Genomic DNA, 25,818 nt, shown 5'->3' on the forward strand with positions numbered 1-25,818 from the left:
CTGAAATGCTGAAGACACACATAAATTGAAGAAATGTATTTCAGTTTCAAATAGCAAAATGAAAGTGATACTGTGGTTTGAATCCAGTTATTAACCTTAAATGTAGTTTCTATTCAAACACCTGAAATATAACATCAAGCAGACTTTTTCTTCAAGCAAGTAACACATCAATTAACACTTTTTATGACTCCTACAAATAAGTAAGCTTAAGAAGCTAAACATTTTCGGATACAAATTTTTGCATTTTAAAGAATCTTATTCAAATTAAAGGCCCAAACTGCCCATCTTCCAAAATAAGAGTTGAAATTTTTAAATTATGTAAAATTCCCTCACTGTAACTGCTAACATAGCAAATCCTCACTCTCATGGCTAAAATACAATCTAACGTCAAATATCGTACAGACATTATAGGATGCATGTGAGCATACTCAGCCAAGGATAATGATTCCCTGTTATTGCTCTCTTCTTCCTCAAAACACTCAACAGCACTCAAACATTCTTCCATATTTGTTTGAAGAACATCTTCGATGTCATCATTCTCTGCACCAAAATGTATCTCTTCCCAGTGTGAACTACAAAACTAACATATCAAAAGACTGCATTAAGTAATGGGTTCGTGGAATTATTTGTATTAACAAAGACATTCACCAGTGACCATTTTCTTATTTATATTACCTGATAAAATCCACATATTGCCTGCACGGCAAAGAACCACTTCCTGGAACCAGGTATACCGCCCACTGAACAAGCTTGAAAGCAAAATCATACTGATTAGAAGCAAAGAATGCCACAAATAAGCAGATGTTACAGCATATATACTTAGAGAGTGATGCAATTTTGATACATATTTTATAGTTCTCCAAGTTATATATGTGTATATGTGTGTGTATAAATATATATAAAAAATACGGAAATTCAAACAGGAAAATCTGCCTAAAGAGCAAAATTATTCACTCTCTATGAAGACTCTGCTTTAGTTCATCACAGTTCAAAATCTACATCATTATTATTAATCTTCATTTCAAACTCTAAAATCTAAAGATGCTGAAAAACACACCCACTCAATTACTTTTGAATTATACCAAAAAATGCAAAGCATTTTAGGGAAAATGGTTCCCTCCTCAAAGACCATGAAGGTTTGGTTCAGCCTTACTAAAGAGAGAGGAGATAAAGAATAAGTATAGCCTTAAAATGGAGATGATCTTCTTGGAGACTGGAATATTATATGAAGATATGAAATTAAGGGTCACCCCAGGGTACAAGTCAGAAGATCAATGAAAAATTAGAGCAATGTACAGAAATCGGATTCAAAGGAGGGGGAAGGAGATTTATACTAACTGTGGCTTACCTCACAGAAGTTAGGAAAGATGCTAAGTGCATCTTATTATCAATTTCTTACCAAATGGGTATCTTATTACCAATTTTTGCCAAAATTCTAGAAGACTTGACCCCCTAATTCCTTAAGAAAATGAAAGTCATTAGGTAATAACTCAAATAACATCCTGTCAACAGACAGACCACCCTACCTGCATTTCCATTAGGCCTTTCCTCATTCTTCCCTGTTGACATGTAACAGGCACCACCCTTCCGACCAAGGCTACCCCCCCAACTTCCACTGGGAAACCAGGCCACTGACTTCCCTGCATCTTTGATCCATCCTTCTCTACCATTTCCTTCCCATTAAATCTAAATATGCACAAGTATTTCTCAAATTATTTTTTTTAATCACCTTTAAATTCATCTCCCTTTTTTAGCTAACCACGATATGTCTTTACTTTTCAGGAAGATAGTTTCTGAAAGCACTGTCTACACTCGACTGTCTCTATTCCCTATGTACCTTTTCTGCTCCCTTCTGAATCCAATGTAATCTGCTCTTTTGTCTCCAACATGCCACTGAAACTACAACCACCAAAGTCACCAGCGACTAACATGTCTCTAAATCTAAGTTTTCAGTCCTGCTGTACTTGACTTCTCAACATTAAGACCAAGAAAGAGATCAAAAATGGCACACTTGACTACTTTCTCCTGAAAACACTTGCTTTCTGTGGAAAACCTATTTTTCTTTAAAAACTGGTGCTCAGATCCTTTCAAAAATGAATTCCTTGGAATGCAAGATTTTCTGCTCTTCTCACTCTCCAAAACAGTCCCGTCGTTCTTCAGGGCTTGAACTGACATCTATATATTGATGATTCCATAATCTTTCTCCAGCTCCATTCTCCTTTGGAGTTCCAGACACATGTATCCAACTTTTTTTTTAAGTCTTTATTGAACTTAAAATTACAACACTGCATCTGTTTTATGTCTTGGTTTTTTGTTCTTAGCTTCTTGACCAGGGACTGAACCCACACCCCTTGCACTGGAAGTTCAGTTCAGTTCAGTTCAATCGCTCAGTCGTGTCCGACTCTTTGCGACCCCATGAATCACAGCACTGGAAGGCAGAGTCTAAACCACTGGACCACCAGGGAAGTCCCATGTATCCACCTTTTACAAAATATTTTTCCTTTGCAATCTTTCAGGCAACTAATCACATGTCTTTCACTGACCACGTCATTTTCCATCAAAATCCTGTTGTAATAATAGTAGCACTGACTTAAACTACACCAACATGCAAAATTAATAAGTACTACCAAGATTTGGCAAACAGGATAGGGAAGCACATAGATATTAGAAATAATTCCCCAAAGATGACAGTTGAAACTCAAGAGACAGGTTCTCTGATGAAAGAAAAAGGACAGGAACAGAGTGTTCAGTCACGGGAACAAGCACACTCTCCTGGCGTCTCCAGAAACGTCCTTCAGCTTTCAGACCTGTTCTGGCGTCTCTACTCTCAGACAGAGGCCAAGAGAGGGAAGGGAAAAAAGAGGGGAACGACCAAAGAAGTAATAATTGGAGCTATATAATAGAAATCTTGTGTTATGTAAAACTTGTCACAGAAGTATTTATATATTCTGTGTTAATTGGTAATGCATTATAGCTTTGCACTAATATTTTCCTGTAAATATGTTTAGCTAAAATATTAAATGACATTATTAGTATCCCCCCCAAAAACAAACAAAGACAAAAAACCAAATGTTTTTTGGACTCTTATGTGACCAAGTTAATTAAATTAATTTCCAGTACAAATGCTACACCAGTGAAAAGGGTTTATGTTGTACTTACCAGGGAAAGTACTATCTTCTGGACTAATTGACGCACTAATGCTTCTTTTCAGGAGATGATAAACATTTGCTGCTCTTAAGTCTGAGAAAGAAAAATGAAACTCAGCTGGGCTCAAGAATTACACAACATAGACCAATTCCAATTTCACCATCGGAGCCTCTCCAGAACAATATACTATACATAAAAGATCTACACTCTGTTCAAATTTTAAAATAATAAATCTAAAGCAAGCAGAGAAAATAGGTAAAGTTCCCGGTTTGCACATGCTTGCCAGTTAACACAAATCCAAATCTCCCTCCCCCAAATAATAATTTCCACCCCAACCAATGGGATGGGAAATCCTGCTACAATACTCTGTACACAGCCGCATATACTTCCTCCGCAAAAGACCTCTCCATCAAAACAAACTAAAATGCAACAGATTCCAGACAGGAGCATCAAAAAGGGTGCAATCTCAAACGGTCATAATCATCTCACATCTGTCGCTTGTTTTTTAACTTATTCCACATGCGGAATGCCTCCTCCTGTTAGGATGTAAACTCCAGGGGAGTAAGAGCCCTTTCCATCTTGTTGCTTTCCGTCTGACTCGCACTTGGAACACAGGAGGCAGAACTACCTATTGAATCAGGCTTGCACGTCTCAAGAGCAGAAATTCCATTTCCGAGGCTCCGAGAACTTTTTAACAGTGTCTGCAAGTTCTGAGCACGGGCACGACACACCCAGACCCTTGGCCCCGTTCTCCGCGCGGGCGGCACCTTCTCAGCCCCGACGGGCCGAGGATCTCCGCGCGGGCGGCACCGTCTCAGCCCCGACGGGCCGATCGTCTCCGTGCGGGCGGCACCGTCTCAGCCCCGACGGGCCGAGGATCTCCGCGAGGGCGGCACCGTCTCAGCCCCGACGGGCCGAGGTTCTCCGCGCGGGCGGCACCGTCTCAGCCCCGACGGGCCGATCGTCTCCGCGCGGGCTGCACCGTCTCAGCCCCGACGAGGCGATCGTCTCCGCGCGGGCGGCACCGTCTCAGCCCCGACGAGGCGATCGTCTCCGCGCGGGCGGCACCGTCTCAGCCCCGACGGGCCGCTGTTCTCCGCGCGGGCGGCACCGTCTCAGCCCCGACGGGCCGAGGTTATCCGCGCGGGCGGCATCGTCTCCGCCCCGACGGGCCGATCGTCTCCGCGCGGGCGGCACCGTCTCAGCCCCGACGGGCCGATCGTCTCCGCGCGGGCGGCACAGTCTCAGCCCCGACGGGCCGATCGTCTCCGCGCGGGCGGCACAGTCTCAGCCCCGACGGGCCGCTGTTCTCCGCGCGGGCGGCACCGTCTCAGCCCCGACGGGCCGCTGTTCTCCGCGCGGGCGGCACCGTCTCAGCCCCGACGGGCGACCCGAGGGAGTCACGGCTCCCGCGGCGCCTCCGCCCAGCCCTCCCCAGAAAAGCCTGGTCGCGAGTGCTCTCCGCCTGCGAGCCGCTCCCGCGCTTTCTCCGCTGGGCGCTTACCCGGCGGCTTCCCGGGGCCCTCGACGCGCGAGGCCTCGGGCCCACGCCCCGGGCCCGCCGCCGCGGCCTTTCCGTCGCCCCAGACCGCGAGGAGCAGGTATCGATCCATCGCTCAGCGCGCGGGGCCGCCCCGGGCGCCGGCGTCCGTCCGAACCGCCCGCGCGCCAGAACCACTTCCGGCGTCCTCTCTTCGGCTCGGCGGGAAACGGCCCGTCCCCCGTCGGTTTCCGCACCCTTTGCAGCGGGCGAGTGACGTTCGGGGGCTACTCCCTCAGTAACCGCATCGTGTGCTCTCTTCCTGACGGAACGGTTGCGGTGGGAAGACGGGAGAGACGTGGGAAGCGCGGAGAAGCGGACGAAGGCTTGCTGGCCTAGGAACCGACACCCGCGGCTCCGCGCGTTTCCCGCCGGGCCGCGATGCGAGGCGGCCCCGGGTCCTGGCGGAAGCGCGGAGCGGCCCCTCGGGAGCATGGCGGGTCTGTCCCGGGCGCCGCAGGTGAGGCGGGGCGCGGCCTTCCTCTCTCTGGCGGGAGGCGGCCAGACTTGGCGACGCCGAGGCGGCTGGGGAGCCAGGCCCCTAGACCCGGAGATGCCTCGGTAAAGCCCAGGCGAGGGTCGCAGCTGACCGCCACTCCGTGGAGTGCTCTCGGGGCCCCTGCTTTGGCGATTGCAGTCGGCCCTTCTCTGGTCTCCCCTCACCCCGGAGCGGTGTTAGGGGCACAGTCAGGGAGCCAGTAAGAGGGACCTCAAAGGGCACGGCAGACTGCAAAGTAAGGGCCGCCTTGGGCGGGTTTGAGGTTTGGGCTTCCCTGGTGGCTCAGCTGGTAAAGAACCAGCCTGCACTGCGGGAGACGCGGGTTCGATCCTAGGTTTGGGAGGAGCCCCTGGAGGAGGAAATGGCAACCCACTCCAGTATTCTTGCCTGGAGAATTCCCCCGGACAGAGGAGCCTAGAGAGCTACAGTCCATGCGGCTGCAAAGAGACGCACACGACTGAGCGATTGAGCACAGGTATGCAGTTCAACGGGCTTCCCTGGTGGCTCAGATAGTAAAGAATCCGCCTGCAATGCGGGAGACCTGGGTTTGATCCCTGGGTTGGGAAGACCCCCTGGGAAGTGTTGCAGCCTGGAGAATCCCATGGACCATATAATCCATGGGGTCACGGAGAGTCGGATATGACTGAGCCACTTTCACGTTGGAGGATTTTGAACCAAGTAGTAACCTCACCTGACTTAAGTGTTAAAAGGAGTACCCGACTGCTTGAGTTAAGAACGGAATGTTTACAAATGGGAATTGGTAGACGACAGAAGCAAACAATCGATTTGGAGGCTACCGCAATAATCCAGGCTAGACAGGCCGGTGGTGCGAACCAGGCCTAGTTGCTGCAGTGTTGAAAAGTGGCCACCTTCCGTGTGAAGGTGGAACCGGTAAGATTTCCGGAAGGAGTAAGTGTGGCCAATAGCAACAGAAAAAAACAAGAACTAATCCACGGTTTTTTGTTTCCACAACCGGAGGGACCTTCCATCAACTGAGATAGGGAAGGCTGGGACTGAAGCAGGTTTCAGAGGAAGAGCAGGGTTCGGTTTTGTATATATTGCTCCAAGATGCCTCTTAGCCTAGTCCTGCCCCAGGTGCGATTGCATCCTTGAACTCTTTGTTACCTGCCCCAGTGAAGGAGATAAAGGAATGGTTAAAGTTAACCATTAAACTGTAGCACTTGGACATTGTGGCAGCATTTTAATTGCCTTATCAAGGTTTTGTTTTGTTTTCTTATCAGAGTATTGGTCTGCAATGGATTGGGGAAAAACTGGTCTTCTGCTACATATAATTTTAAAAAACACTGTAGTGTATATGCCAGGTGGGCAGTTGAATACAAGTGTATAGTTCAGGGGGCTTCCCAGGTGGCTCAGTGGTAAAGGAATCAGCCTGCCGATGCAGGAGATTCAGGGATCGTGGGCTTGATCCCTGGGTATTGAAGATCCCCTGGAAATGGCAACCCACTCCAGTATACATGCCTGGAGAATCCCACGGCCAGAGGAGCCTGGCAGGATGCAGTTCATAGGGTTTTAAAGAGTTCAGGAGTTAGGAAAAGAGGTCCAAGCTGGAGATTCAAATTAGGTAGTCATAAGCATACAAATGGCCTGGATGAAGTCTTTGAGGACATAGGTAAAGAATAGAGAGGAGGACCATATCAGCCTGGAACATATCAGCCTTCCAGAGGCCAGAGAAAGAGTCAGCACGATGGGTGGATGGGGATAGACAGTGGTGTTCCAGAAATTAAGTGAAGAAAGGACAGCCAGGAGAGGGGAATGATCAACCATATCAAAGGCTTAGAATTGACCTAGGGATTTAGTAATGCGAAGGTCATGGTAACTTTGGCAATAGTGTCTGGCTGGTGGGTGTGGGAAGACAAAAGCCAGGGCGGAGCAGGTTGAAGAAAGCATTGTTTCGGTTGTTGTTTGGTCCCTAAGTTGTTCTGACTCCTTTGTGACCCCACAGACTGCATCCTGCCAGGCTCCTCTGTCCTTGCGATTCTCCAGGCAGGAATACTGGAGTGGATTGCCGTTTCCTTCACCAGGGCATCTTCCCGACCCAGGATTGAACCCCATCTGCTGCATTGGCGGGTGGATTCTTTACTGCTGAGCCACCAGGGAAGCCCTGAGGAAAGAATGAGGAGAGAGAAATTTGGAGTAAAGATAACTCTTTGCAAGAGTTTACTGCAAAGAAAAGGAGAGAAATGAGGCAGTCATTGGTAAGGAATGGAGGTCAGGAGTAGCTTTTTTTGTTTTTTTAACTTTATTATGGATAATCTCAATCAGATATTAAAGTAGATTAGTTTCGGAAGGCTCACAATCAGTATCAGTTAATCTGTACCTCATTCACTTATTTCATCAGTAAATGTTTCAATACATTCTCTATAAGATAAAGATTTTTTTTAAATCCCATTACCATTTATCAAAGCTAAATGAAAATTTCATAGCAATTCCTTAATATCAATTATTCAGTATATGTTCACATTTCCAATTTTCTCATATATAAATATGCAGAATGTTTTTATGGTTTTTTTTCTTTGGAATGGGATCCAAAGTACAGTAAGTTGCTGAGGTTTTTTTTTTTTAAGTCTCTTAATAATGGGTTCCTGTCCTATCGTTTTTCTTTGCAATTTATTGAAGAAACAAGATTGTCCTGTAGACAATTGAAATTTTTTTTTAGTTCATATGCTGAGAGAGATATGTAAAGTATGTGGGCTAGAAGCTCTCCTTATTTGCAAAGAAAAGGATCATCTGTGTAAAAAAGGGAATTTACAAAAAGTTGCTAGAACTGGTAAGTGACTTTAACAAGGTTGCAGTATGTATATAAGACCAAAATATAAAAATGAAATGTATTTCTATATACTAGTAACAATCAGAAATTTAAATTAAAAATGCAGTACCCTTTACAGGGACATCAAAACATGAAATAGAGACAAACCTGAGAAAAGGTACACAAGGGGAATGGGATGGAGACCAGAGAAATGAGGACAGGGAAGCACAGATGGGTAGGCAGTTTTGCTGATTTGAGGTTTGTGGTGGTTAAATTTAAGATGAAACCAGCCAGCCTGGTTGTATCAATACTTTTTCCAACATTGTTTGGCAGCTTATGTATATCTATAGACAAAGGATCTGATCAGGATCTTTCTGGCCTGTAATTTGCATTTGAAGGCAGTGTTAGACACTGCAAAAACCCTGCAGTTTTTTTGGAAATTTAAGTTTATTCAGTATCATCCGTCTATACTTTTCCAGCTTCATTTCTGCTAGTTCCCTGGTGGCTCAAATGGTAAAGAATGGGCCTGCAGTCCAGGAGACCTGGCTTCAGTCCCTAGGTCAGAAAGATTCTCTGGAGAAGGGAATGGCTACCCATTCCAGTATTCTTGCCTGGAGAATCCCACAGACAGAGGAGCCTGGCAGTCTACGGCCCATGGGGTCGCAAAGAGTCAGACACGACCAAGCCACTAACACTTTTTCACACTTTCTTTCACTAAAGTTAAACTCCTAAATAGTCATCAGTTTCTAACTGGCCACTCTTCTTTCAATATAACGCGTCTTCTGATTTCAAGGTATTTTTGAAGACCTTCAGGAACAACTTCTGCTTTCTCGTTAACTCTCCAGTCATTTGTACATGGTACGAAAAATACAAAATGTAAAAGGAAGTAATATTTTTGGAATGTTTTTAATAAAGCATAGTCCTTACTGCTAATAGAAAAGCAGGCAGGAAGAATGACTGCATTAATCTCTGCAGAAGAATGAGGAAAGATCCCCTTTTTCCAGAAACAGAAATGAAAAAAGTTCTCTAACGATGGGATCTTTTTCGTCGTAATTATTGACTTAAGTGTAGATTATGTGCAATGGTATGTAATAACAGACTCAGGTGTTGCCATTTAATGAGGATGTCCCTTGTTTCCTCTTCCATCTCTTAAGCAATGGGCCACTTTTGCCCGAGTTTGGTATCTCCTAGATGGGAAGATGCAGCCCCCTGGCAAGCTTGCTGCCCTGGCATCAGTTAGACTCCAAGGATTGCATAAGCCTGTGTACCATCAACTGAGTGAGTATCATGCTGGACCTGTCGGTAAATGCAGTTTTCATGTGAGAATAGAATTTTGAAGATGTTTGACTGGACTGCTGCAAAGATCTGTTTTTTTTTTTTTCCTTGAAGATCCCTTAATCCATCTTCGCTGAAATCCTATTGGGGCACTAAAATGAATTTTGCTTCTTCATAGGAAACCACATAGGCCATTTCACCTGAAACAGTCCCATTTTATGCCATTGTCCCAGCAAAATTATCAGTAGCTCTTCCTTTCACTCTCAGAAATGTCCTGACTTGGACTTGAAACGCTCACTCTTCGGCACGTCTCTTCACATGGCAACGTGCGTTTCAATAGAGAGCTTTTGAAAATGCGCAGATAAGCTTGCCCTCTCCTTTCCTTCAGAGAGATATATAGAGCTAGTTAGGTGTGGAAAGTTATTTTTCACTATTTGGAGTTAACAAATTTGCTTTTCCATATCCTTTTTCCAAATCAAGAAACAGTTGCTTTCATGGTGAAAGCCTTCCGCTTAGCCCAGGTAGTTTCGATTGACTTCACTTTCCTAGGCACTCCCTGTCCACTCAAGGCCCGAGTGTCCATTCTTCCTCTTCATCTTGCTTGGCCTGTCAACAACGTTTTTTGCAACTGATCAGAGTTTTAACTTTGTTTTGAAATATGAAATATACAAAGATGTGTTAGATAGATGTATTCATATATCTGTGTATAAATATAGATAATATTTTTAAGAAAATTAATAACAGTAATGATGAGATAAGTGTCCACTCACTGAGCATCTGGGTGGTTTACCCCCTTTTTTGTTTCTTACACACAGCATTGCTGTCAGTGTTCTTGTCCCGTTTTTCCAGGACACACGTGGAAGAGTTTCTCTGAGGTCTGTCTGAGGACAGGAATTACTGGGTTCAGAGAGACACAGGAGCCTCGTCAGTCTTTATGTGCAGATGTTTTCATCGTTCCTCATCTGAGTAACTTTCTGCTTTGGTAGCTGGGAAGTGGTCTGTGGTTTTAATTTGCATTTTCCCAATTACACATGGAGTTCAGTATCTTTTCATTTACATATTGGCCTTTTTGTCATTTCCCGTTCTGTGAAATGTCTACATTTCTTCCCTTTTTTCCACTGGTTTGTTAGTCTTTTACTTTTTCTCTAACTTGTCTTATAAAAATTTTCACAATATCAGAAAAGGTCAAAATAGTACAGTGAATTTCTCTATATCCACCTAGATTACACAGTATTTTACCATGTTATTTTTACTCAATCATTTGAAAATAAATGACTGATAATCAGTATATCTCCCCCTAAATACTTCAACATATGTCTCCTAAGAATTAAGATGTTCTCCAGTGTAACTTAAATGTCATTATCACGCCTAAATACTAACCTTTATAGCCCTTCTTGTATATATGGCCGTCATTTGTAATATTGTTTTCCTGGCAAACTGTATGTCAGTTTCCAAGCAGACATGTTTATAATGTATAAGCACATAAAACATACATAATAAATACTGATTAAACCAATAAATGTTAGAAAATCACTTAAAACAGCATGTTTGTAAATTGAAAACTGCTTGCATTTTAAGGTGTTTTTTTTTTTATTTGCAGTTTAAGTTCTGATTTTGGTGACATCATAGGGACATGAAAGGTCCAAACTTCTGCTGATAAAAGTTGACTATTACATACAGTGAAACAGAAATACAATTTAGTCTTTAAAAAGTAAATTTCTGATTTCCTAGAAAGCTATTCTCCATTTCTGAGAGAGGACGCCTGGACAGAAAGGCTCGTCTGTTCTGGCAGAGTGTTTGCTCTGCAGTGCGTGAGGAATGCTTTTTGCATTGATGACTTACTTGTAGCTCAGTGGATAGATGATAAGTGCTGTGCTTGAAGAAGAATTACATGGTTACTACTGTCCTCCGTTTCTGTCCTCTGTTTCTGTCCTCCGTTTCTGTCCTCCGTTTCTGAGAGAGGACGCCCAGACAGAAAGGCTCGTCTGTTCTGGCAGAGTGTTTGCTCTGCAGTGCGTGAGGAATGCTTTTTGCAGTGACTGGCGACTTGTAGCTCAGTGGGTGGGTGATAAGTGCTGTGCTTGAAGAAGAATTACATGGTTACTGCTGATCCCATCCTCTCCCCAATTTTGCGAAAGGAGCACGTTCTTCTGATTCCATGGCATTTCCATCCTGACCCAAACCAGTTTCCATAAGAAAAAAATCAACCATGTAAAGGGAAAATTGGTTTGCCACAGCATTTCGCCAAGCCCAGTGGGCCTCTGTGTATGTGCAGATATGTTAGTATACAGTCTGTGAACCACTTTACACACACTCCCTTCCAACTGGAGCTGCCCTCCTGAGCTGGGGATGCGGGAGCTTTCTGAACATGTTTCTCACTGATGAATGAAAAGGAAGGGCCCTTGTGATTCCTGGATTATGACTTACTCTTCGCGAGAACGCCATTCTTTTCATTGTCCACAAGTTAATCAGTTGAGGAAGACTATATGAGCATTTAAAAGAAGCAGAGGGAGACCTCTCTTTAGCATTATCTGAAGTTACCAGGTCATCTTAAAGTATTCCTGGTGCACATGAAATGAAATCAGTGTTTCACACGGTTCTGAACGGGTATATCGTGAATGTTAGCAATTCACACACAATTCAAACAATGCAGCTAATCTAATCTCTAGTGTTCTGTTTTGCATTATTTATTTAAATCTTCTAAGAACGTGTTAGGGAAGAAACCAGTTTAAAATGCCCTACTTACAGTTACCCATTTTAGTTCACTGATTCCTAGAATGTCGACGTTCACTCTTGCCATCTCCTGTTTGACCACTTCCATTTTGCCTTGATTCATGGACCTAACATTCCAGGTTCCTATGCAATATTGCTCTTTACAGCACCGGACCTTGCTTCTGTCACTGGTCACATCCACAGCTGGGTATTGGTTTTGCTTTTGCTCCATCCCTTTATTCCTTCTATAGTTACTTCCCCACTGAGCTCCAGTAGCATACTGGGCACCTACCGACCTGGGGAATTCCTCATTCAGTAGCCTATCATTTTGCCCTTTGTTACTGTTCATGGGGTTCTCAAGGCAAGCATACTGAAGTGGTTTGCCATTCCCTTCTCCAGTGGACCACATTCGGCTGTGGTCCACGTGATCAGATCGACTAGTTTCCTGTGATTATGATTTCAGTGTGTCTGCCCCCTGATACCCCCTCGCAATACCTACCTTCTTATCTGGGTTTCTCTTACCTTAGTCATGGGGTATCTCTTCACAGCTGCTCCAGCAAAGCGCAGCCGCTCACCTTACCTTGGACCAGGGGTATCTCCTCAAGGCTGCCCCTCCTGACCTTGAACATGGAGTAGCTCCTCTCGGCCCTCCTGCACCCGCACAGCCACCGCCTATTGGACGTGGGGTAGCTCCTCTCAGCCGCTGGCCCTTGCCCCGGGCGTGGGGTAACTCCTCTCGGCTGCGCTTCTTTGCGTGGTCGGTTGCCCTGGAGCTGGCGTCTCTCGCGTCTGCACCGCCAGCCAGACCGAGCCGGCGTCTCAAAATTCTCCAAGACAGGCTTCAGCAATATGTGAACCGTGAACTCCCAGATGTTCAAGCAGGTTTTAAAAAAGGCAGAGGCTCCAGAGATCAAATTGCCAACATCCACTGGATCATGGAGAAAGCAAGAGAGTTCCAGAAAACCATCTATTTCTGCTTCATTGACTATGCCAAAGCCTTTGACTGTGTGGATCACAATATACTGTGGAAAATTCTGAAAGAGATGGGAATACTAGACCACCTGACCTGCCTCTTGAGAAACCTGTATGCAGGTCAGGAAGCAACAGTCAGAACTGTACATGGAACAGCAGACTGGTTCCAAATAGGAAAAGGAGTACGTCAAGGTTGTATATTGTCACCCTGCTTATTTAACTTGTATGCAGAGTACATGATGAGGAACGCTGGGCTGGAAGAAGCACAAGCTGGAATCAAGATTGCCGGGAGAAATATCAATAACCTCAGATATGCAGATGATCCCACCCTTATGGCAGAAAGTGAAGAGGAACTCAAAAGCCTCTTGATGAAAGTGAAAGAGGAGAGTGAAAAGGTTGGCTTGAAGCTCAACATTCAGAAAACTAAGGTCATGGGAAATAGATGGGAAAACAGTGGAAACAGTGTCAGACTTTATTTTTGGGGGCTCCAAAATCACTGCAGATGTTGACTGCAGCCATGAAATTAAAAGACGCTTACTCCTTGGAAGGAAAGTTATGACCAACCTAGATAGTATATTAAAAAGCAGAGACATTACTTTGCCAACCAAGGTCTGTCTAGTCAAGGCTATGGTTTTTCCAGGGGTCATGTATGGATGTGAGAGTTGGACTGTGAAGAAAGCTGAGTGCCGAAGAATTGATGCTTTTGAACTATGGTGCTGGAGAAGACTCTTGAGAGTCCCTTGGACTGCAAGGAGATCCATCCTGGGTGTTCATTGGAAGGACTGATGCTAAAGCTGAAACTCCAATACTTTGGCCACCTCATGCGACGAGCTGACTCACTGGAAAAGACTCTGATGCTGGGAAGGATTGGGAGCGGGAGGAGAGGGGGACAACAGAGAATGAGATGGCTGGATGGCATCACCAACTCGATGGACATGAGTTTGAGTGAACTCCGGGAGTTGGTGATGGACAGGGAGGCCTGGCGTGCTGTGATTTATGGGGTTGCAAAGAGTCAGACACGACTGAGCGACTGAACTGAACTGTACTGAAAGTTACCCAGCTAAAGTAGTTTTCTTTCTTACTATTCAGTTGAGTCAGTCTATTTCAAGTGTTAACAATGTCATTTAAATTTCACAGTGTTAATCACACATTTGTTCTTCAGCTCACTCCTAGAACATCGTCATACAAAGCACTGAAGGTTTTTGCTCCCGGTTATATATAGAATACTTAGCTCTTTTAGAAGTGGATATTTATGTACCAGCAGTAAATTGGAGCAACACCTCTTGTTCCTATCACAATGTCTTTATACTCAGTGGATTTTGTGATAGCTTCCATGATCATCTGTAACATTAGCCATGCAGAAGTTCAGGGATAGTAAAAGAAGGAAAAAAAAATTGAAGTAGGCATCTGGATATTTGTGCATCAAGGCTGGAAACAAGCATAAAAGCCAAAGCCAAGCTTTTGTTATTTATTGGAACAGCTGTTTTCAGACATTTCTCAGACCAAATCCTATAAGATCAGTATATAAAAGCAATGCTGTATGTCATGAAAGAGGAAGAAGACCGTGGATCCACAATGAGACCTTAAATTTCCTGACATAAATCTTTGCATTTTCCCCTTGATTGAATTAGTTTGAATTTTATTTGTCCATTTAACTTAGCCCAATATTATAAAAAAAGAAATCAAATAAGGTTAGAAATCTAAGGTGATAAATTTTTGTAAATAAACTCAATTCCTATTTCTGAAAACTGTTTACCAAACTTTAATTTTTTTTTTCCAGTTTGAAAGATATTTAACTATTTAAACATGATTGGAAAAAACCTTGGGTTAGTAGTTAAGAATAAGAGCATAATACTCTCTTCTCTGAATTTGAAATGAATAACAATTGTGATGTTTTACATTTGTTTCCAATTTACCTATTGGTAAAACATACCTTTTTTCATCTATATGCATATTGTTTTCATTTTCTCCTTTATTTTTAAGGGGAAACTTGTATTAGTTAAAAGTGGTGAAGTGTAATTGTTATTAAAGTGTAATTATTACATTTTAATGAAGTGTAATCATTAATGGTCAAAGATAATAAACGTAACAGTAGTTTGCCTTTCAAAGACCTATTGTTGTTATTGGCTTCTTTACCAAATTCTTCTTTACCTTCCAGTGTTGAGATTTTCCGAATGTCTAGCCAACTCTTCTATACTTAGATGTTATGTAAAAGAAAAACATCAGCCTGTTCAAGGATTTTGATGTTGCACTGTGACATACTTTATATTCACTGATGTGTTCTTTGGACTTTGGAAAGCTTTGTAAGTAACCAAGCGCACTTTTCTTAAAGTCAAGATTTTTCAACCAAAATCCTTTTTTTCTTTCTGTGTTCTTTTAAATCCAGGTGACTGTGGGGATCATGTTGTCATCATGAACACAAGGCACATTGCATTTTCTGGAAACAAATGGGAGCAAAAAGTATACTCCTCACATACTGGGTAAGAGAATGCTTTTGTCGGGGAAGATAGGCAATGGAAATGTATTACTTTAAGACTATTATTGATTATGTTTAAACGAAATTTAAGGAACTGGTGGTCCAGTGGTTAAGACTCTGCACTTCCATTTCAGGGGGCACAGGTTCAATATTCAGTTAGGGAACTAAGATCTCACATGGCAGAGCTGAAAAATAAATAAAATAATAAAGTAATTTTGAAAGAAAAAGGAATTTAAGAAAACCCTGATTTCTGTACCAGATCCTTGTAATTGCCCGAGGCTATTGGTTTATCCTGAGATTATTTGTCATGTTAACCTCTCTGATCTGGAAATTCACGGTTCACATATTGCTGAAGCCTGGCTTGGAGAATTTTGAGATGACTTTACTAGCGTGTGAGATGAGTGCAATTGTGCGGTAGTTTGAGCATTCTTTGGCATTGCCTCTCTTTGGGATTAGAATGGAGACTGACCTTTTCCAGTCCTGTCGCCACTGCTGAGTTTTCCAAATTTGCTGGCATACTGAGTGCAGCACTTTCACAGCATCATCTTTCAGGATTTGAAATAGCTCAATTGGAATCCCATCACCTCCACTAGCTTTGTTCGTAGTGATGCTCTCTAAGGCCCACTTGACTTCACATTCCAAGATGTCTGGCTCTAGGTTAGTGATCACGCCATCATGATTATCTTGGTCGTGAAGATCTTTTTTGTACAGTTCTTCTGTGTATTCTTGCCACCTCTTCTTAATATCTTCTGCTTCTGTTAGGTCCATACCACTTCTGTCCTTTATCGAGCCCATCTTTGCACGAAATGTTCCCTTAGTATCTCTAATTTTCTTGAAGAGATCTCTTGTCTTTCCTATTCTGTTGTTTTCCTCTATTTCTTTGCATTGATCATTGAGAAAGGCTTTCTTATCTCTCCTTGCTGTTCTTTGGAACTCTGCATTCAGATGCTTATATCTTTCCTTTTCTCCTTTGCTTTTCAAAGTCCATTCTAAAGGAGATCAATCCTGGGTGTTCATTGGAAGGACTGATGTTAAAGCTGAAACTCCAATACTTTGGCCACCTCATGTGATGAGTTGCCTCACTGGAAAAGACTCTGATGCTGGGAGGGATTGGGGGCGGGAAGAGAAGGGGATGACAGAGAATGAGATGGCTGGATGGCATCACTGACTCGATGGACATGAGTTTGAGTGAACTCCGGGAGTTGGTGATGGACAGGGGGGCCTGGCGTGCTGTGATTCATGGGGTCGCAAAGAGTAGGACACAACTGAGTGACTGAACTGAACTGACTGAACCTCTCTGATGTAGATTTCTCTCCTTCTTTAGTCAGTCTTCTCATTTCTTTCTGCTTCCTCTGATTCATCTCACTGCTGTTTCCAGAAGCGTCTTGAACTTCTAAAAGTGCATGAGAGGTTGAAGGAATGGTGAGGAGAATCCCAAGTTGGAAAGACACCATTACACCTTCCCCCAGAATCCCTGTCAGATTACAGGTCTGCCCGTCTTTGAATAGTAGCAGTCTCCTCGCTCCTGAGGCAGCCCATTCGTTCTGAGTTTTGGAAAGATCACGGTGCTGTTCAGTCAGCATCTGTCTGTCTGCAGCTTCCATCATGGCCTTTGGTTGCTGTTGCTCTATCGCTCAGTCGTGTCTGACTGTTTGCAGCCCCACGGACTGCAGCATGCCGGGCCTCCCTGTCCATCACCGTCTCCCGGAGCTTGCTCAGACTCATGTCCATCGAGTTGGTGATGCCATCCAACCGTCTCGTCCTCTGTCCTCCTTTTTTGGATGGTGTAAAATTGTGTCTACCACATGACCTCCTTCAGGGAATTGTGAGACAGCGATCGGCACGTCCTCACTGGTCTGTCTTTTCTCTAAACACCTGTAGTTCGTGCAGAGTTCATTATGTGACTTCCCTTCGCATATCTCCATCGTAGGTTGCTCACTGTTCTCTGGGTGCAGTCATTACTTGTCAGTGTCTTAACTAAGTGGCACTCCCCTGGCTGTGTGCTGATGCTTGCTGGTACAGTGTGGCCCCTCCGTCTCTCAGCCGCTGTCTCCTGTCCCCGTGGAAGGCTTCTTCATGGCTGTGTCTCTGTGGTACACTGAGTTTGCTGTCAGCTAAAACTCAGGTCTTTTTCAACCTTGTATCCTCCTTCCTGTGTGTTTCCGTTGCATTTTAATCTAGCTGTTGTACCCTAAGTTTACTCCATGTTAAATTTTATCTCCAGCCTTTTACGATCTTTTGAGATCTGGATTATTTCAGGTAATGTGTCAGTTAACCCCTCAGTTTCAGGTCATGTACAAATCTTGTTAAGCATCATTTCTTCAGTATCATGCAAGATACAGTTAGACTTGTTGACCTTTCATTCTTGATCAAAGTTACTTTATTTCCAAGTGCACCTTCATCTTAGACACGCCAGCCTTGAGGTTCCCATCTGTTTCTTTTCGTCTTTTGCCCAGTAGGTAGGTCTTAAATGCGTGGAAAAACACTTTTGCTTGTTAGCCAACCTTTGCCCATTCCTATACTTAAACACTTTCATGAAATCTTTATCTAACAAAAATTAATTCACATTCATTTTTAGTCATTTTTACATTTCGCAAAGTAAGATATATGTAAAATAAGTTTTATAAAATGTACAGGCAATTGGGAAAGAAATATAAACATAGAAGATAAACATGTGATAAAAGCAAAAAGTGTTTTCTTTCCAGAGAGAAAGAATGCTGCTAAGTCACTTCAGTCGTGTCCGACTCTGTGCGACCCCATAGACGGCAGCCAATCAGGCTCCCCCGTCCCTGGGATTCTCCAGGCAGGAACACTGGAGTGGGTTGCCATTTCCTTATAGAGGACAATTATTTCTTGTTCTGAGGGTGAAACTCCATGAAACAAATGAGAGAATATCATTTTGAAAATTATCCACTTTTCTCAGCATACTTCTAAATTTGCTTTCTTAAATTTTATTCCTAAAACGTTCTCTAAATCCTCTTCAAAATGTTTTTAAGTGTTGAAAGAAACCTGTAAAAGGAATCATATATAGATAATTTTAAATTTTCCTTGCAGAGGCCACTGTCTTTACGTTTTCTTTTTCCCTTGCTTGAAAATCATCCAGGCTTTTATTCATCCATTCAGTGTAATAGAGTCTTACACCTGTATGTTGTTTTTGTTTTAAATTTCTTAATCACTGTCACAAACACTTTCTTACTCAACTCTCATAAAAATCTTGAGAGGTAGATGGGGCAGATACTAGCATTTTTCTTATCTGAGCAAACCCATAAATAAAGAGATGAAATGAGTTGCCTCATATTATACTGGTTGCTGCTGGCAAAAGCTTGAGTCCAGACCTTGGTCTGGGGTATTCAAGTTACTAAAATCTCCAATAACTATCCCAAATATTTTTTTTAATCTCCACTTTATTTATGATTTTGATCTGAACACAATGAAATATTTTGTTACTTAGAAGCAGCATGTGACTTCCTGGTCATAGGAAATAGGAGCATGACGTGTTTAGAGCATTAACTTGCCTTCAGAACCAGGTGGTCCACACTGTTTTCCCCAGACCTGACCCCTGCCTTGTTCACTTTGCCTAATTTTTTCAGGAAATGTGAAACACATTTTAGGGTTTTGTTTTCCCTTCATTCAAGCAGAAATAAGCGACTGTGAATGTTTGAATGATGAATGAGCTTAAATTCCAATAGAAACGTAGTTAGCCAGGGACTTCATGGTGATGCAGTGGATGAGAATCCGCCTGCCAGTGCAAGGGACACAGGCTTCATCCTTGATCTGGGGAGATTCCACACGCCTGGAGCAGCTGCTGAGCCCGCACCGTAGAGCCTGCTGCAACACTGAAGCCTGCACACCTGGAGTCCGTGCTCCACAGCAAGAAAAGCCAGTGCCATGAGGAGCCCACGTGCCAGAGCAGCACATCGCCACCGTTTGGCGCAGCCGGAGAACGCCCACATGGGGCAGTGAGGACAGAGCGGGCAGCCTTTCCCTTCTCCAGGGCGTCTTCCCAACCCAGGGGTCGGACCCGGGTCTCCTGCGTTACGGGCAGATTCTTTACCAGCTGAGCCACCAGGGAAGCCCCGTGAAGACCTAGCACAGCCAATAAGTAAATAAATTAATTAATTTTAAAAATGGTTAGCCAAGAAGTTTCTTAGATGTGAAACTTTTTATGAAATTCAGTTCAGTCGCTCAGTCGTGTCTGACTCTTTGTGACCCCATGAACCGCAGCACACCAGGCCTCCCTGTCAATCACCAACTCCAGGAGCTTGCTCAAACCCATGTCCATCGAGTCGGTGTTGCCATCCAACCATCTCATCCTCTCTCGTCCCCTTCTCCTCTCACCTTCAATCTTTCCCAGCACCAGGGTGTTTTCCAGTGAGTCATTTCTTTGCATCAGGTGGCCAGAGTATTGGAGTTTCAGCTTCAGCATCAATGCTTCCAAATAATATTCAGGACTGATTTCCTTTAGGATTGACTGGTTTTATAAAATAACGATTGCTGAATTTGACCCCTTGATAGCATTTCATACAGCACGCTGCTGCTGCTGCTAAGTCGCTTCAGTCGTGTCCGACTCTTTGTGACCCCATAGGCTGAAGCCCACCAGGCTCCTCCGTCCGTGGGGCTTTCCAGGCGAGAGCACTGGAGTGGGGTGCCATTTCTTTCTCCAATGCATGAAAGTGAAAAGTGACAGTGAAGTCGCTCACTCGTGTCCGACTCTTAGCGACCCCACGGACTGCAGCCCACCAGGCTCCTCCATCCGTGGGGTTTTCCAGGCAGGAGGACTGGAGTGGGTGCCATCGCCTTCTCCATATAGCATAGTTACTGCTTAATTTTTAAGACGTGATGAGTAGCATAGTTTCCAGAAGCAAGTATGTATGTTAGTCGCTCAGTCGTGTCCGACTCTTAGCTATCCCATGGACTGCAGCCTACCAGGCTCCTCTGTCCATGGGATCCTCCAGGCAAGAATACTGGAGTGGGTTGCCATTTCCTCCTCCGGGAGAAAGAAATATAATTTCATAGTAAAAATAGTTTTCATATTATAAGAGAATGTTTATGTCAAGGATACTGTCCCATCGCCTACTCCCAATTTTAACGTCTTTATTTCTTTTAATAGCTACCCAGGTGGATTTAAACAAGTAACAGCTGCTCAGCTTCACCGGAAGGATCCAGTAGCAGTAAGTGTATTATATTTTTTTATTATTATTTATCATTTGTGGAGAGACTGGTTCAGAAACTGAGTTTTCAGTCTTCCTTCTCTTCTAACGTAGCTAGCGTTCAGGGCTGCGAGTTCTTCACTATATCATACAAGTTTTGATAAGTATCAATAATATTTCATCATCATTCAGTTCTATATCTTTTCTAATTACTATTTAATATACTTTGCATTGAGTCATAGAAGTTTGATGCTTTCTTGACATCTGCATGATCACCTAGAATGTATGACTGCTGCAGATGTTTTGGGGAGACACGTATGTATGTGTGTGTTTTGATTGTATCAGACGTGCCGCGTGTGCTGTCCGGTCGTACACTCTCACTGTTTTGTTACTCACTGTATTGATTCTCTTGACGAGTTATGTTGAGGTCTCCGTTGTGGGTTTATTACTTTCTCCTTGTACTTCTGTCAGTTTTCCCGTGTATGCTTTGAAGATTGCGGGTCAGATACATTTAAGTTTGGAATTGCAGTCTTCCTGAAGCATTGATCGGGGTATGCTCTGACTCTCTCTCCAGTAGTGCTTTTTAACTTGTCGTCTGTTCTTTTTGTATATTGATATAGCTGGATCAGCCTTTTTTTATTCTGATGCCTCCTGTGTAATTTTACAGTTTATCTTTAAACTGAGCTAGATTTTATTTTTTTAAATTGAGAACTGCTTTACAGTACTGTGTTGGTTTCTGCCGTACGTCATCGTGAGTCAGTCATCACTGTCTATATTCCCTCCTTGAGCCCCCTCGCCCCCACCCTGCCCCCTTGGTCATCACCAAGCCCTGAGCCGGGCTCCCTGTGTCACTGCCACTTCCCACCAGCTGTCCGTTTCACACACAGCTGCCAGTGCAGGAGACGCAGGTTTGGTCCCTGGGTGGGGAAGAGCCTCTGGAGAAGGCAATGGCAACCCACTCCAGTATCCTTGCCCGAGAAATCCCATGGACAGGGGCGCCTGGCGGGCTGCTGTCCGTGGGGTCACACAGAGTTGAACTCGGCTCAGCGACCAAGCGGGGGTGTTTGTCGGTGTTCCTTTCTCGATGTGTCCCTCGCTGCTTCCCCCGCGGTGTCCACAAGCTGACCTGGGTATTATTTTCTTTCTCATCCCCTTCTTGCTTCCTTTTGGATTGATTGCGCTCATTTATTAGAAGTCTAAGATTAATCAATATTTTCACTGTCCTCAAAGTCAAATCAAGGCCTCTAGAAGATTTTTAATACCCATTCTGCCTCAATCTGTCAAGATTGTTTAAAAACCCTTCCACTGAGACATTCTTGTTCCCATGTTTTTATACTGTTACTGGTTTTTCTACGATCTTCTTTGCTTGCAGTCTTCTAACTCAGATCACTGCCCCCCTTGAAGTGCTCCTCATTGACATTCCCATCATAACAGTCTCTGAATACTGATCTCCCCTTTTCTGTTTGTAACGTTTTTTTTGTTTTAGCTTTTTAAAGCTATCTATGAAATAGATTTTAGTTTCTGTTATTGCTATTGATGTCAGATGTCACTTTATTTGTATGTAGTCTGTCTTTTCTTTCTGAATACTTTTAAGATCTTTTCTTTGGCTTTGGTTTGCATTTTTTGAGTCTTATTTATTTTGCTTGAGGGTTGGTCTCTTCTGCACACCTGTCAGCTCCCGCGTCTTTCCGTGCTGGCCCCTCTGTTCTGTCTGCCTCTCCCTTCAGAAGCTGACTGCATGCACGGCAGACTGCGCCTTTGCTCGTGCGCAGTTTGGCACCTCTCTCACACATTTTGTGTCTCCCTGCCTCCGTGCTGGGTGGTCAGGAGCTTCCTTACGTCTGTGTTCTTGCTCTCTGGTTGCCTTTTCACCAGGGTCTCCTATGATCAGCTCTCATACTGAGTCTCTAATGTCAGTGGTATCTGTTTCCTTTTCTGGGAGCTTTTACTGTTCCTTTTTCAGTTTGCCAGTCACTGTTGATAGTTTTCTGTTCCTTTCTCATACCTTGATTCTCTCTTACATTTCTTTAAGCATATGAAACATAATTCTTAGCATTTACATCTTACTGATATTTGTGGGTCCTTGTGGGTCTGCAATTTATTGTTTCTGCTCAGGGTGCTAGGAAAGTACATGTACCTTGGAACTTCATCTCTGAGAGTTTTTGAGACCCATGTTAAAGATGCATTTCTTCAGAAAAGATGTACTTAGCTTTTGGCTGGTGCCTGGGGGTATACATGTATACACACACACCCAACCTAAGACCCCATTAAGCTGTACTTCCAGCTTCTGCAGTTTGATCCCCATAAAACGGGTGGATTTGGGGCCTGAAAACCTTTCGAGATCAGGTTCATAGTTAGCAGTTACCTGTCAAGAAACACTTACGTTTCCATTTCCCCGCTCAGCACCCTGAATACTGCCTTTTTGCTGGGCCCTGGGGGATCCAGGTGTGTGGGGCGTCTTGATCCTGCCTGTAGACCTCACATTCATGGCCATCTGGCCCCAGGCCTCTGTCGAGTGGACACCCGGAGGCAGATGCCAGCCCAGGACGCTCTTCTTGTTCTTCCCGTTTTTGTCCTCCAGTCAGTTCCGTCCTTTAGAAACACTTAAAAACAACATTACTAACTTTATTACTGTTTATTTATTATGTGTTCCTAGAGGTCTGTACTGAACGATGTTCCGAATCCAAGTGCTCATTCTCAGTATTGATTTTAAAAGCAGAGTCTCCTGTTAACCCTTTCACAGTTTTTTTTCTTCTGTAACTTGATAACCTAGTCTTTGAATTGTTCTCTTAGATTTGGTAGTGTTTTCCCCATTCAAAGGTATTTTAGCTTTTTATTTAAATGAGCAAATTGTTAAGTTTTTAAGATTTTTTTATTTTCCTAAAATGATGAATAAAAATAAATGTCTGTTGTCAGAATGCAACCATTTGTTTAGTGTTCAGTTCAGTTGCTCAGTCATGTCCAACTCTGCGACCCTGTGGACTGCAGAACGCCAGGCTTCCCTGTCCATCACCTACTCCTGGAGTTTACTCAAACTCATGTCCATTGAGTCGGTGATGCCATCCAACCATCTCATCCTCTGTCGTCCCCTTCTCCTCTTGCCTTCAATCTTTCCCAGCATCAGGGTCTTTACCAATGAGTCAGTTCTTTGCATCAGGTGGCCAAAGCATTGGAGTTTGAGTTTCCGCATCAGTGAGTCCTTCCAGTGAATATTCAGGACTGATTTCCTTTAGGATTGACTGGTTTGATCTCCTTGCAATCTCAGTACTGTCTAAAATTTTCTTGGTTAAAGGTAGGGGAAGAGTTATGTTTATTACTGACATAACATTTAGAAGTTACATGCTTTACTATGTAATTTTACTTCATTATCATTCAAATCTGTTTTATAAAAACATGCTCAAAAATTGTTTCTTAATTTTTAGATTATCACGGATCAAATATAGTATCCTATTTTGACTTAACATGGACTGCATATAATACTAGTAAAAAGTTTTTAAGGCCACTGCTAATATATACCATAACTTTTACAACAAATTATAGCTTTAATACTTTATAAATATTTTTAAATGTCTTTGAAACTAGTTTCTAGTTTGTTTTGGTATGCTAAATATACACTAGGAGGCAGTACAATCCAACTTTTGATACTAAGAATTTGGCTTTGGATAGCATTTGTAGAAATTGTTTCAAACTATTTTTTATGAACAGAGATTGAAATGCATTATGAAATATTTGATGATGGCTTTAAATCTTAATTTTGACTGTGTTTGTAAAAAAAAAATGGTTTTTTAAGGAAGAGGTCAGTTATTTTACCACCAATTCAAACGCTCAGTGTTTTTCAGGAACAATGAAGTACATTGAGTAATACATTTGAATAGTAGGTTTTAAAATATTTTTCAGTATCTTTTTGTAATTACATAGCAGATCTCTAATTCCAAACTCAAATAAATGTATTGATTCAGCCCTTTCTTTATATCCTTTCTTCGTCTGTCATACATTTTAGTTTCCTTAAGAGTTTCTGTGTTCTTGCGTTTTTCTTCTAATATGGTTCCTTTCTCATATTCATTTCCTCTCCTATAGTTTATAAAGATATTTTTGTGAAACGGATGTCATATGCCCTGGGTTCAGACTCGATTAGGAAGGTCTTTAATGTTTGTTAGCCCTATCTCGTTCTGTCTTCCTCACTTTCTGGGTTCTTCAGAGTTTATTTATTTATTTATTTATTTATTTTTTTAGGTAATTAATTTATTTTTTATTGGAGGCAAATTATTTTACAATATTATATTGGTTGGTTTTGCCATACATTGATATGAATTTGCCCCGGGTTTACAGAGTTTATGCTTAAGTCTGTGTAGCTGGGATTGCTCGATTGCATGTTCAGGTGATGTCACATTTTTTGGGGGGTGGGTGCATTTGTATGTCTGTCATCTTTTTTCTCTCACCTGGCAGCTGGTAACTTTTCATACTTTCCAACTTTCTCTAATTTGATTGTTATGTTTGCATTTTTTAAATAAGGTGTATTTTAAAAATACCAACTTGTTAATTCAAGTAAATAGAACTAATATTTTTAAGACCATGAAAACCAAATACCGAGAAACCCTGCTAATGTAACAAACTGGCTGTTAGGATGACGTTCAGAAAATACAGTGACACGCTCTATCCAGACAGGATGCTAAGTAGTCTTAACATTGTTGCTTTCTACTAAAGACTTTACAACATTAAAAATTCTAAAGACTGATGTCAGTGCTACCCAGTAGAAGTTTCTGCTCTGATGAAAACGTTGTCTGCACTGTCAAATATAGTAACCACTAGTCACCTGTGGCAGGTTGACCACTTGAAATGAGGCTTATATAATTCAGGCACTGAACTTCTAATTGCTTTTAATTTTAACTATATAAGGTCTCTAGAATATAAAGCCTTAACAGCACTAACATAGAAAATAGATGGAAAATATATGTGGGGTGGCGTTACCATTTGTACATGTTGAGGTTTTGTAGTCTCGTTTGATGAAAACATAAAAGGATAAGGAAATCCTCTCCAGTGCAGTCCTATTGTAACGTGCACCGGCTCAGTGGGTTTAGTTCAGTACATGCCAGATTGTATCCTTGAAATGAGTGCAGATGAAAACGGTCAGTTTGCCTCCCCTGATGTCTGTCAGTCGTTGCGTGCAGCTCAGGCAGCGTGTCTGTACACACTACACGCCAGGAGGCCCACGGGAGATTACAGAGCACAGGCTGACACTGCGGCTTTCCCTGGAGGGCTAGTGTTTACGATCCGCCTGCC

At 43.0% G+C, this 25,818-nt stretch overlaps 2 protein-coding genes across 7 annotated transcripts in view; one reads left to right on the forward strand and one right to left on the reverse strand.

Annotated features, from left to right (window-relative positions):
* The window catches only part of MTBP (MDM2 binding protein), a 67,263-nt gene extending 62,338 nt beyond the window's left edge, over positions 1–4,925 (reverse strand). For 3 of the 4 annotated variants that reach the window (XM_088844637.1, XM_055431754.2, XM_088844639.1), the window contains exons 1-4: positions 4,652–4,925; positions 3,160–3,240; positions 676–749; positions 429–580 (exon numbers count right to left, since the gene is read on the reverse strand). In XM_088844637.1, the coding sequence (XP_088700763.1) occupies positions 429–580; positions 676–749; positions 3,160–3,240; positions 4,652–4,760 (416 nt within the window). In that variant the 5' untranslated portion in view covers positions 4,761–4,925. Of the gene's footprint in view, positions 1–400; positions 581–675; positions 750–3,159; positions 3,241–4,651 lie in introns of those variants that run through there. The other variant, XM_088844638.1, reaches the window with a different exon arrangement.
* Position 4,926: 1 nt separating this feature from the next.
* The window catches only part of MRPL13 (mitochondrial ribosomal protein L13), a 42,205-nt gene continuing 21,313 nt past the window's right edge, over positions 4,927–25,818 (forward strand). Inside the window, exons 1-4 of one of the 3 annotated variants that reach the window (XM_055431757.2) lie at positions 4,989–5,147; positions 9,108–9,231; positions 15,299–15,392; positions 20,499–20,559. In XM_055431757.2, the coding sequence (XP_055287732.2) occupies positions 5,121–5,147; positions 9,108–9,231; positions 15,299–15,392; positions 20,499–20,559 (306 nt within the window). In that variant the 5' untranslated portion in view covers positions 4,989–5,120. Of the gene's footprint in view, positions 5,148–5,251; positions 5,662–9,107; positions 9,232–15,298; positions 15,393–20,498; positions 20,560–25,818 lie in introns of those variants that run through there. The other 2 variants (XM_055431758.2, XM_055431759.2) reach the window with 2 other exon arrangements.

The sequence above is a fragment of the Moschus berezovskii genome, chromosome 16 (genome assembly GCF_049115385.1).
Source record: "Moschus berezovskii isolate FMDL1 chromosome 16, NW_MosBer_1.0, whole genome shotgun sequence".
Lineage (NCBI taxonomy): Eukaryota > Metazoa > Chordata > Mammalia > Artiodactyla > Moschidae > Moschus > Moschus berezovskii.